Here is a 12787-nt window from a genome sequence, read left to right as displayed (position 1 = left end):
ACTGTATCCATGTAGTGGATCAATGAGAGAATGAAATTCATAGGAAATCACTCATATCAATCTTCTCAGTTCCAATGGCATTTAGGATCCAGGGAAGTGAGGTATAAGGGTGATATCCTGCCCCGAGAGTGTCAGACAGATCGCCATCTCAATCACAATGCCTACTACCCACCCCTTAGTGGGATGGTCAAGACAAAGAGGTGTATTTGACTTGACTCCGGGACCTGGAAACTGTAAATGCTTTTGTTCTGTGATGGAGTAAGTGTAAGAGACTATATTTGAGTGACAGGGGCATGCCTGGATCTCAGGTTCTACCCGAGACCACACCTTTTCTGACATATCTATGATGTCTTGATGATGCATTCTGAGAAACTTTGAAATACAGATGTAACCCATTGATCTGGGCTTATTTCTGCTTCTGTGTTGTAGCTGGGAGCCTTGTTGCAACAATAAAGATCAGGCCTCTTGGCCGCTACTTTGCTTCAATTTCTTGGCTGTACTCTTGTTTGACCTTCCAAAGTAAGCCTGCGGAACTCACTGCTGCAGGAAAAGATCTGCTCCTTGCATCTGCCATTGGGCGGTGGGAGGGGAAGTTGAGCATGCTTAGAAGCACTTGGCCTTAATTGCCAGTGCGTTTTGTGAAGAGTGTGGAGCCACTCTCTTCCCGTGCGCATTGTAGAAGGGATCCAAGAACCACACACTCGAAGACAGGCTCAGAATAAAAGCAGGGCGATACATTTCAGAACTGGGGGTTAAAAAGTCTTTACTTAGAGGTACTGCCAACACACACAGCCTGCAGGCAAGTCCAGAAACGCACACCTGACAGCCGGCTGCACAAACACACGTTTTGAAATAAAGGACCATGGCTCCAGGTGGCTCAACTCTGGCCCCTCTGCTCTTTCCAACGGGCCAAGATCCGGATGTGGAAACCCAGGCCAAGAGCTTGCCAAAAGAGCAGGCAAGCCAGGCCAAGCACCCCTCTGAAGACAGGCAGGACTGCCCCAGCTCTGCTCCAGGCAGGACTCTCAGTGCTTCTCCAGGGCTTTGGCAAGGAGCTCGTTCAGCCGGTTCACCATCGGCCGGGGGTCATCATTCAGGCCTGCTGCTATCATGGCGTTGTCGTAGATCTGCCAGCGAAGGAAGGAACAATGAAGCGGGTTGGGATAGAGGGGGGCTACCTTGGCTTACTGTGTCCCAGGGTATGGCAGGAGCACCAATGGACAGAGATGGGATTCTGCTCTGAATGCCAGCCAGGAGTGGGCAAGGAAAACATGACAGGAGGGGCGCATTTCCCTCAGTAGCTGCTCTCCTAGGGGGTTGGACTACATGATCCGCTTGGCCCCTTCCAACTCTATAATTCTATGATTCTTCTGCCCACCCCTCAAATGCTCTCAGAGAGGCCCCAAGAAATCCACGTGGGGCTGGCAGGGGATTACACTGTTCCCTGCTTGTGCAGGTGCCAGTTATTTCAGCTCCAGACATTGCAAAGGCGCTGGATGCCTCCCCCACCCCTTTCCACTGCTCTCCTGAGGGCACGACGAGATGCTGGCAGTCCGTGTGCCCCTCTGTGTGCCTAGGCTTCTCCCCTGAGGAGGAAGCAGAAGCCAGCTCACCTGGTCAAGCAGCATAAGGGCCAGATCTGGCTGGCTGGAGCGGAGCTGGTTGAGCTTCTTGATCAGAGCGTGCCTAGCAAGGGAAGACGAAGAAGCAGCTTGAGCGCTGCAGCAGGCAGAGCGCATGGGCTTCCTTCCCCGAAGCCCCCTCTCCACCTGTGCCCAGCCCCTCTGCCCTCCCCAAGGAGAGCCCTTGCAGAGGTCCCAAAGGGAGGCATCGAAAGCAGGATGTGAGGGCGACAATGCAGTCCCCAGTGCATCACGTCCAGGGATTCCCCCTCCCCCAGGTCCAGCTCTGCCTGTCCCCCCGCCCACCCCCAAATCCAATACCCAGTATTGATCTCCAGCGTGGGCTGAAGGATCTGAGCTCGCTCCTCGGTGGTCTTGGCCAGCTGCTGCATCCGGAGGAAGTGGCGGGCAGCACCCATCTCCAGCACGGTGATCATGGCCGGGTGCATCTCCAGGCGGGGAGTCACCTGTATGGCAGCAGGAAGGAGGGGGGTGAGGTCAAGGCTAGCAGCCCCTCCTGCCTCCCCACCAGGCCCCAGGAAGCAAGCCAACCCCCCGGCTGCTGAGAGGAAATGGCAGGCCGGTACATGGGTTTGCCCAGATCCCCCACAACAGCCCTTTCCAGTCATTTATGCTCTCAGCCCTTCACACAAAGTCGTCACCATCCAGACACGTCACACTGTGGCTGCAGAAAGAGCTCCCAGCGACGCCCGTTCCTGGAAAGGCCTCACTGAAGCCCAAAGTCCTGCCAGACCCAGCCAGGGGGCTTCCCGAGACCCAAGCCCTCAAGGTGGCCAAAGTGTTCTCCCTAGATTGTGTGCAAACTCAGGCCTCCCACTCAGGCCAGAGTGGTGCATGCTCTGGTTATCTCCCGCTTTGATTACTGCCATGCGCTCTACGTGGGGCTACCTTTGAAGGTGACCCAGAAACTGCAACTAATCCAGAATGCGGCAGCTAGACTGGTGACTGGGAGCGGCAGAGATCACATAACACTGGTCCTGAAAGACCTACACTGGTCACATTACATTTCCGAGCACAATTCAATGTGTTGGTGCTGACCTTGAAAGCCCTAAACAGCCTCAAAGGCCCAGTATCCCTGAAGGAGCGTCTCCACCCCCATCATTCTGCCCGGACACTGAGGTCCAGCTCTGAGGGCCTTCTGGCGGTTCCCTCCCTACAAGATGTGAGGTTGCAGGGAGCCAGGCAGAGGGCCTTCTCGGTGGTGGTACCTGCCCTGTGGAACGCCCTCCCTTCAGATGACAAGGAAATAAACAACTATCTTACTTTTAGAAGACATCTGAAAGCAGCCCTGTATCGAGAAATGTTTTATGTCTGATGTTTTACAATGTTTTATGTGGTGTAAGCCACCCAAAGTGGCTGGGGAAACTGAGCCAGATTGGGAAAGTAAAGATAATAAAATTGTTATAACTATTACTTGCCCGTCTGCCCCCCCCCCCGCCCTGCCCCGGACCCTCACCTTGATGGCAGCAACCCGTGGGCCAAGTGCATTCCTCATCCAGGCCAGGAGCTCCTCTGCAACCGAGGCACTCAGAGACTCTTCTGCTGCAGGAGGAGGAGGAGGAGGAGGAGGAACACAATGGGATGGATCAGGGCGGGGGAATAGGAGAGAAACCCCTCAGTCACAGCCACAAAGTCTTTCCTGAGATGGTGGGGAGTGATGACAAGAGGCCACCTCTGGGATGCCTCCTGGGGTATTCCCACCCCTCCAAGATGGGTGATCCCCCACCTTCTCCAAGCTAGGCAGCCAACTCTGCTTGAAAAGGGCTCACACCCTCTTCCCGCCGCAGAGCAGAAGCCCACCTGGGTGCTTCTCCTCAAACTTCTCCTCCTTGTAGTGGTCGACGACGATATCCGTCTCCACAGACATCAGCTTCTTCTTGTCAAACTCCCGGAGGTGCAGGAGGGTCAGTTCATCAAACTGCTCGTAGCAGAAGAGCACCTGCAGGGCCCAAATGGGGAGGGGTGTCCTCAGTTCCAAGGAAAGGAAAAATGACCACCACCACCCCGGGCACAGGGCTTCCTCCTCTGCTCCCGGTGCCCAAGCCGAAAGCACTTGCTGGGAAAGGGGCTCCCACAGGCCCCGGCTGGGGCTTTGCTTCCCAGGCCCCCCTTTGCTCTCCTGCTCACCTCCACGTCCTTCTTCTTCATGGCTTCGTAGTAGGGCGAGTGCTCGGCCAGGTGGCGGTTGGGAGAGCACAGGTAGTAGATGTTCCGGCTGCCGGCCTGCATGCGGCCGGCGTAGTCCGAGAGGCTGGTCAGCTGGCCAGCGGGCAGCGCCGAGGACTCATAGCGTAGCAGCTTTGCTATGTCTTCCTGCGAAGGAGAGTCCAGTCAGTCACAGGGCAAAGGAGGCAGACCCCTCACCCTTCACCAGGGCATCCGCTGCCCAAGTAAACCGCTTCGAGGGTGTGTTTTACAATCAAATTTTATGAAAGAAATGAAGTAGGTGGCATCACACCCGGTTTCCCACCTCCCTCTGGAAACTTGGCAAGAATAAACCTCGCCCATCATCTCAACACACCTTGACATCCTGCTCGGCGATGGTGACAATCCCCTCGCGCATGAAGAGCCCGTAGTCCTCAAAGAACTTGGCATACTTCTCAGAGTCCTTCTTGCTCTGCTCAATGAAGAACTTGATCAGCCTCTGCTGCAAGACTCCTCGGAGCTTCCTGCAGGACAACACCCAACATCAGAGAGACTGGGGGGGAGGGAGAGAGATAAGTGCCTGGAAGCCCCAAAGATTAAAAGAGGGGCAGGAGAGGCAGCGGAGGAAAGACTGCAGACAGTGATGGGCTGAAGCACCTCTGGCCGGGAGGAGGGTTTCTATTCTTTCCCCCCTTCACCAAAAGATTTGCAATCTAAGTGAAGTCAGCATTGCTCTGAAGAAATTCCGACGAAAGAAGAACGGCAGACAAAATTAATGGACTACGCAGAATTGGACAAAATGACAGGAAGGATTCAAAACCTGCAGGACCAGAGATTTACAGAAGATTGGAAGAACTATATGAACTATTTGAAGAGCAATTGTAACCAACAAATCACGCTAGTAGGACTACAAGAAGTTTTGTAAGGAGGAATATACGAAGTGTTACAAAGTAGAAAAAAATAGAGATGTTGGTTATGAGTTTGAAATGTAATAAGGAAAATAAGAAATGCATACTATGAGATTAGATTGGAAAATTTTCAGACAGGACTGATGGAAGTAAAAAAAATTGAATAAGATGTAAAAGTATGTTTAATTACTGTTGAAAATGATATGTTTAAAAACTAATAAAAAAATTTATTTATAAAAAAAAGAAGTTGGCATTGCTCTGTGACCAAGAAGCCTCCCAAAAGCATTTGACCAATCACACCTCTGCCTGCTGGGATCCCAATTCCTGGCATTAGCCACAACAGGTGCCGGGGCTAATGGGAGCAAGAGTCACAGCAACAACGGGAGGGCCCCAATCCCTGCCCTCTGGTGACCAAGAAGGGAGCAGGCCTGCAGGAGAAGGTGCCAGGGCCCAGCCCAAAGGAGCAGGCAGGAAAGGGGGACTCATTTTTTTTGGCAAAGGGTGTCTAAGGAGGTAACAGAAATCCCTGGGTTAAAGCTGACCAAAACTCCAAAGGTAGCCCTGTTATCAATTTATGATGGGGTGGAAGGATTGCAGGCGATGAAGGACTTGCTCACACATCTATTGACAGATGCGCAAGTTATTACAGCTAGGAAGCGGAAGGGGCAAACAGAATATAAAATAGAAGAATGGTATAAAGAGGTGTGGGATGTAGCTATTAATGATACATTACCATGTGCCACTAAGGTAAGATAGGGAATACTCAGGAGAAATGACTCTGAGGAGATATGGAGGGTGTCTGTATAATTTGTACTGTTAGAACGGAAAGTCAAACCATCGCAAGAGGTGTTGAAATTTTGGGAGGTTGGGTAGTTACAATGGAATGGTCTCAGTGGTGGGGTGCACATGTTTATTCTTATTTTTTATTATTACTTTGTTCCCCCCCCCCAAAAAAAGGAAAGGGGTGTCGTGAATTCTCCGTGGCGCTTTAGCAGACATGCTCAGAGTTCCAGGTTCTTCAGTGCAGTGTATTTATTGTGAGCTCTATATATACAAATATCTACAGGCTATAATACACAAGCAGTTCAGGCTGCACCTTAAGACAAATAGGAAGACCTTTCTATCTCTCTCTCTCTCTCTCTCTCTCTCACCACACTCCTCTGCACCACCACCTTTACTGCTGGACAGGTTTCCCTTTTAAACCAAGGACAGCCAATCAACTGACAGCACACTACTGCCGAGTCATTCTGACCCAGCACTTGCATAGAAAGTATTGCAGGCTGATTGCATCAGCTAGCAAACTCAAGCCTGCAGACTTACTATCTCACACAGCATTCTGTGAATCCCAATAAGGGGAACCTTGGAGGGCCACTGCCAGTCAGAGCAGCTGACACTGGGCAGGGCAGACCAAGAGCCTGCCTTGGGGGAAGGCGGATCAGTGAGCGGAGCCTCACGCGCCCCCTTGGAGGCCACAGCAGAATCGCTCCCAGGAAAGCCCCAGGGCTGGAGGGACACACACGGACACGGCCCACAGGTAGCTCACCTGACGAGTGCACTCTCCTGGAGCAGCTCCCGGCTGAGGTTCAGAGGGAGATCTTCGCTGTCCACGACTCCTGCACCAAACAGAGGGAGGGGCAGCGTCAGGGGGAGGAGGGGGCAAGGGGGAGCTGCGGCCCAGAAGCAACCCCCCTGCCCGTCCCAGGGCACCTGCAAAGGGGAGGGTGGCTACCTTTCAGGAAGCGGAGCCATTTCGGCAAGATGTCTGTGGCTTTGGTCAGGATAAGGACCTTGCGGCTGTAGAGAGCGACGCTGGAGCCCAGCTCCCGGCTGACGTCAAACATGGAGGGCTTCTAGAGGCACAGGAAGTCATAATAATGACGTCATTCTTTCTACCCCACCCATCTGACTGGGTTGCCCAGGTTGAAACTGGATGTTCTGCCAGGTGGGAGGGACCCAGCTCAACCTCTCCTGGGGTGGGGCTGCCCCCCTCCTGCAGACACCCCTCAGTGCCTCTGGAAGGCAGGGGGGGTACCCCCAGGGCCCTTACCGCCTCTGGGACGTAGAAGATGCTGCGGATATTGAGAGGCGCGTCTGTCTTGTAATGCAGGATGTAGCGCGGCTCATCGTAGGCCTGAGCAATGAAGCGGTAGAACTCCTTGTGCTGCCAGTCCCCAATGTCTTTTGGCTCCAGGGTCCAGAGGGCCTGCGCAGAGGGAGGGGGAACAGGGGGGCAGGGGCTGCTGAGGCATTCAGAGGGCACAAGGGACAGCCAATGGCATTGCTGCCAGAAGGAGTTTGGTGCAGAGGCAAGCCCAAAACACCCCAAGGCTCCAGGCAGAATAGCAAAGAGGAGCCCAGACTAATTCTCCTGCCCCCAAAGCGGACCAAGCGTGGGACTAGGAGGGCATTGGCAACCTTCTCCAAGCCACTACCCCACCCTGAAATTAAAAGGCCATGGGAAGAGGACCCGGCATTGAGAAGCATCCTCCACTGTCCTTCTGGGAACTCACAGGAGAGAGCAAATATTGCCCCTGTGCTCCAGAGGGGGGGCTGCTCCTCAGAGCCACTTGCACAGGACCCCCACAAAGCCCAGGGCAAAAGCAAAATCCCAGGCAGGGCTTCCGGGCCCGGAGCCTTTCCTAAGAGCCGGCTCCTCCTGACCAGTACCTTGTTCTGAGCAGGACGGAAGAGGACCGTGAGGCTTTATTTTAATGTTGTACTTTAATCTTGTTTTTAAGTTGTACAGTGGTACCTCGCAAGACGAAATTAATCCGTTCCGCGTGTCTCTTCGTCTTGCGGTTTTTTCGTCTTGCGAAGCACGGCTATTAGCGGCTTAGCGGCTATTAACGGCTTAGCGGCTTTAAGAAAAGGAAACAAACTCGCAAGAACTTGCAAGACGTTTCATCTTGCGAAGCAAGCCCATAGGGAAATTCGTCTTGCGGAACGACTCAAAAAACGGAAAACCCTTTCGTCTAGCGAGTTTTTCGTCTTGCGAGGCATTCGTCTTGCGGGGCACCACTGTATTTTAATCAATTGTTTTTATACCTGGTGTTAGCTGCCCTGAGCCCGGTCTTGGCTGGGGAGGGCGGGGTATAAATAAAAATTATTATTATTATTATTCTGCATGTTTGGGGCCCAAGCAGCGCAAGTCTGCAGGCGCCTTACCTGCATGGCGTTGACACGTCGACCGTTGAGGAAGAGGGGGTAGCCAACAAAGTTGCTGTACTTTGTGATGACCTCTAGTGGAAGGAAGGAAGGGGTTTGATGATAAAACCTTAGTCAACAGCCCTAAGACACCCGAACTCCAGCGGTGCCCACTGGCCCACCCACCCAAGGGGAGCCCAGAAACACGGTGGACCAGCCCACAAGGAAAGGAAAGGCAGCGCTGGATGCTGTGGAGATCCTGGAATGCAGAACCGTGAGCACATTGAGGTCCAGCACAGGTATGTTGCACATGGAGGGCCGGAAGGGGTCAGAAAGTCCCCCCCCAGCCCCCGCTTCTCAACCTGGCACTTAACAAGCCCAGAAGCCAGTGACAGCGAATCCATGCCATGCCAATGGTCCAACTTCAGCCAATAACTGCCCGCTTTGGGTGGCAGCTCTTTGGAGTCCTGGTCTTCACAGGAGATGCTGCCAGAGACCGAAACTGGGAGCTTGTAGGTGCAAAACCTTTCTCCCCCCTCACAGACACACACTCCCCAAGCCAACCCCCACCAGGCCACCCTGGGGAACCCCACCCAGGAGCAGAGCGATCACCTTTGACGCGCTCCTCGTTGGCGAACTCCTTGCAGTCTTCCTTGAGGTGGAGAATTATTTTCGTCCCTGTTTGAACTCCAGAGGCTTCCGAGATCTCAAATGTCCCAGAACTAGGATTAGAAAACCGTTTCCTTAATAACAATTTGAACAACTTATTTCACTAAAACAATAATGTTACAGTATACATATCCATGTTTGTTAACTGATGTGGTTAAACAATTTTTTTAAAGTAAAAAACAACAACACTAGACTGAGTTTTAGCACACATGAAATACTGATGAATAGCCTTTGGACTATACTGCAACTTAAATAGAATACTATCTTTAGAAAGATTTTTTTCCTCCAAAAGCATTTTATTTTAAAAATCCAATTTAAATTGAAAAAATCTGATTTAAATTTTTAAAAAGCCAAGATTTCTGCCTGCAACCTACACTTCCTCCTGCCTGCCGCCCAGGCTTGCCCAGGTCCCTCGGGAGCACCACTTACCCATCCGAGTGCCAGCAGTATCCAGGGCTGCCTGGCTCTGCTGACTGTGAGAAAACTTCCACCCGATCCGCCACCATGAAGGCCGAGTAGAAGCCCACTCCAAACTGGCCAATGATCCTGCTGCCGGCTTCCGCCTGGTTCCGCAACGTGTCCAGGAAGGCCTGTGAACACAAAGCCCCTTGCTTGCAGCCAGGCTGCCCTGACAGATGTCTAGCCACTTCCCAACAACTCAAATGTGGGTCACCAATGTGCCAGGTGCCAGTGCCCCCTCTCCTTGTAGCCTCAGGGATTGCTCCGCCCTGGAACTGTGGCAAGCCTAGCTGCACCCCCAGAGCCTGCACCCGCTGCCCAAAAGCCTCCTGCCCCGTTACCTTGGAGCCAGACCTGGCGATGGTCCCAAGATTAGAGATTAGCTCCTCCTGGGTCATCCCGATGCCTGTGTCCTGCAGGGAAGAGAATGGCAAAGACATCTCTGTCGTGTCCTGGCCCCCACTTTGGGAGAGGGAGGGCAACGCTCCCCCATCTGCACAGACTCGGGCAAGAGAGACATTTCACAGCAGCATTGCTTCTATCTGTTTATGAAAGATCAGCTCTGATCTGAGCAAAGCACCAGAAGGTTGGTCTATGGGGTCCAGCCCAAGGTCAGAAGTTAAGTCAGGGCCAAATCCCACCAGACACCAAGCTCATTGGGTAGCTGTGGCCAAGGCCACGTCTCAAGCTAGGCAGAATCCCCACACCAGTCCCCCTTGGGACAGAGGCAGCAAAATCTCTCCGGTCCAGAGACCTTCCTTGGCAGCCCTGGCCAAGGAGTAGGAACAAATAGAGAAGTCTGGGGAGTTCTGGCGCAAGTCATCCACTCGGCAGCAGTACCTGGATGGTGATGGTTCCTTGTTTGGAGTCTGTCTCAAGGTGGATTTCCAGTTCTGGCAGGATCTCCCCTTTGGACATCAGCTTGTGGCGCAATTTTTCTAAAGCATCACTGCAGTTGGAGATCAGCTCTCGGATAAACACCTGCAGGCAGAGGCCACACTGATGCAAATGGGCACCACAGAGACAGCAGGGGAGCGGCTCTCGAGTGTGGAGCAGCGCCCCATCCCAGATGGAAGCGGGTCATGCCTTCCACCCCCACTAGCCAAAGGCAGGGGAGACTCCACACACTGTAGCAGCAGGCATCCCCTAGAGCAGAGCTTTCCAAACTGTATGTTGTGATGTGTTAGTGTGTCAGCTGCAATAATGCTGGTGGTCAACAAAAGAGGTTTAAAGACTGTCTCAAGGCAAATCTTTAAAAATGTAGTATAAACACCAACAATTGGGAAACCCTTGCCTGCGAGTGGTTCAACAGGAGAACAGCCTTTATCAAAGGTGTCATGGGCTTTGAAGACACTCAAACTCAAGACACAAGGGAGAAATGAGCTAAGAGGAAGGCATGCTTGGCAAATCCACTCCGTGATCAACTCCCACCCGGAAATCAATGTCCCCACTGTGGAAGGACGTAAGGATCCAGCATTGGCCTCCACAGTCCCTTACGGACTCATTGTTAAAACCGTGTTTATGGAAGACAAGCTACGAGGGATCGCCAAAGAAGAAGAAGAAGGTATGTCATGTGAATGCTTCCTACGCTCATCCCAGAGCTGGAAAGGGGTTAGTTTAACCTCCGGTTTGCTAGTAAAACTGAATTGCTCTGTCATGAAATGATGCACATCTAAAAAGTGTGTCACCAACATGAAAAATTTGTTGGAGCTACCCTGGATTTGCAAGCACACTGTACTGCCGCCCCAGTCTGATCTGACTCCTCAAGCCCTTCAACTCACTCCCTTTCCTGGGAGCCTGTTCTGGTCCTTGCAGTTCCCAGGAGTTGGAGGGCTTCGGGGAAGCTCCACGGACTATGGAGTGTGCAGCTTTGAGGAAAGACATGTTGGGCAAGGCGCTACACCAGCCATATTCCCTAAGAGGTACAAGGACAGCTGCAGAACCCACTGCAGAAGGGGTGCAGCGATGCCCTCCAAATGTTTGCATTTGGGAAGTTGCTTCAAATTAAGGTGGCAGCCACTACCAGGGCTCAGAATCCCCCAACGAGTAGTTAGAGTCAAGCCAGCTCAGCAGGCATGGGCAGAGACAGGCGCTGGCTGCAGCCCTGCAAAAGGACCCTTGGGATGCACCAGGGCAGGAGCGGCCAACCTACCTCCTTCTCCGAGTAGAGAGAGCGGGCGACGATATCCAGCAGCTCCTTGGTCTCTGCTTGAAACTCGTGTCTGGAGGCAGAACCTGCAAGATGGAGAGGAGAGGAAAGTGCTGCTGCTGCTGTTCTCGGCAAAGGGTTGCCCCTTTGCCCCCACAGCAGGGCCCAGGACAGGGCGTGGCTTGCCTCCAAGGGAGAGGGAGCCTGACCTGGGACTGCCTCAGGGTTGCTGGTCAGTCGATGCAGCGGAGGGGCCTCCTCGTCACTCTGGGCAGCTTGTGAGCTGTAACTCTTCCTGGACGCCCAGCTCAGCCCTGGAGGCAGCAGCGGAGGGGCCGGTCGGGGCAGGAGTACGGCCCTTGGACCTGAAACGGAAGAAGCATTGGGTGGTGGGCCAGGGACCCTTCTGAACGCGGAGCTTTAGAGGATGCTAACTGCTGTTATAAGAATTCTAAGGTCTCCAATATAGAATAAATGTTCATAAATGTACAAGGCAAATGCACATATGTAAGTATATACTCCACATGTCTGAAATGGTACCGGAGAGCAATCCTGAAGCCATTTTGACTCTCCCAAATTGACCTCAAATATTTCTCTGTAAGGAGGAAGGAAATGGGAGCAGCTTTCCAATGGTCTTTGGACTTCGCCTCCTTCTGTGATGTATGTATGATGTTTTGGGGGGTAGTCTTGGACTACAGGGTGGGCTATTTCAAAAGTCTTTATAGAGTCCTGTGCGCCATTGTTCTGGGTCTCTCTTGTCTCCTTGCAAGGAGGGAGGGAACTCTGTTGCAACAGTTTATTCTCTGTTAACGAAGATCAGTCTTACTAGCTGCTTTGATTCTCAATATACACTGGTTGGCCTCTGCTTTCTCTAGACGGGGAGAATTCGAACTGTGGTTCCCAACGTGGGGTACACACCCCATGGGAGATAATTGATTTTTAAGGGTAGCAATTCAAGAAAGAGTTACAGTGGTAGCTCGGGTTAAGAACTTAATTCGTTCTGGAGGTCTGTTCCTAACCTGAAACTGTTCTGAACCTGAGGTACCACTTTAGCTAATGGGGCGTCCCGCTGCCACCACACAATTTCTGTTCTCATCCTGAAGCAAAGTTGTTAAGCCGAGGTACTATTTTTGGGTTAGCAGAGTCTGTAACCTGAAACATCTGTAACCCGAGGTACCACTGTATTAACAGTGAATGGCCTTTTAGGCTTCCTCCACGTGAACAGGAGTTCACTTTTTGAATAATAAGGAGGAGAAGAATAATTAAACGGGGATCAGGATTTGAGAGATGCTTAGGTGGGGCACGGCCAAAAAAACGTTGGCATCCCCTGAATTAGACGTCTTTATTTTGTGACGCCGCCCCCGGGCCAGATCCGCGGCGGGGACGGGCATGGCGCGGCCTGCGGGGTCAGAGGGGGCGGGGGGTCGCCAGGGTCACGCGGCGCCCAGGGAAGCAGCCGCCGCCGCCGCCTCCTCCTGGGGCCTCTCCAGGGCCCGGCCTCCCTCACCTGCTCCCGCCGCCGCCGCGGCTCCCGGGCGGACCAGGAGGCGGAGGAGGCATCGCCCGCCGCGCAGCACCTCCAACCTCGCCATCGCGATTCCCCTCACGCCGACCCGACTTCCGGCGCGGGAATAGCGTCACGCGAGACGTAGCCGGCGCTCCCGTGACGT

At 53.0% G+C, this 12787-nt stretch overlaps 1 protein-coding gene across 2 annotated transcripts; it reads right to left on the bottom strand.

Moving 5' to 3' along the window:
* Positions 1 to 746: 746 nt before the first annotated feature.
* On the bottom strand, positions 747 to 12772 carry TRAP1 (TNF receptor associated protein 1). 2 transcript variants are annotated; one of them, XM_077918771.1, is made up of 18 exons: positions 12625 to 12772; positions 11327 to 11482; positions 11121 to 11203; positions 9809 to 9949; positions 9310 to 9381; positions 8939 to 9099; positions 8453 to 8562; positions 7862 to 7935; positions 6744 to 6899; positions 6426 to 6546; positions 6240 to 6309; positions 4165 to 4312; positions 3771 to 3956; positions 3444 to 3582; positions 3100 to 3185; positions 1944 to 2089; positions 1614 to 1686; positions 747 to 1127 (listed from the first exon to the last, which is right to left on the bottom strand). In XM_077918771.1, the coding sequence occupies exons 1-18, from the start codon at positions 12707 to 12709 to the stop codon at positions 1026 to 1028; spliced, it is 2109 nt and encodes a 702-aa protein (XP_077774897.1). In that variant the 5' UTR covers positions 12710 to 12772; the 3' UTR covers positions 747 to 1025. The 2 variants fall into 2 exon arrangements, with proteins under 2 accessions (XP_077774897.1, XP_028561252.2); XM_028705419.2 differs by having other exon boundaries at positions 3100 to 3182.
* Between the last annotated feature and the right edge of the window lie 15 nt (positions 12773 to 12787).

This window comes from Podarcis muralis, chromosome 14 (genome assembly GCF_964188315.1).
Source record: "Podarcis muralis chromosome 14, rPodMur119.hap1.1, whole genome shotgun sequence".
Classification (NCBI taxonomy): domain Eukaryota; kingdom Metazoa; phylum Chordata; class Lepidosauria; order Squamata; family Lacertidae; genus Podarcis; species Podarcis muralis.
Note: the sequence above shows the minus strand (reverse complement) of the source record. Positions and strands in the feature narration are given on the sequence as shown.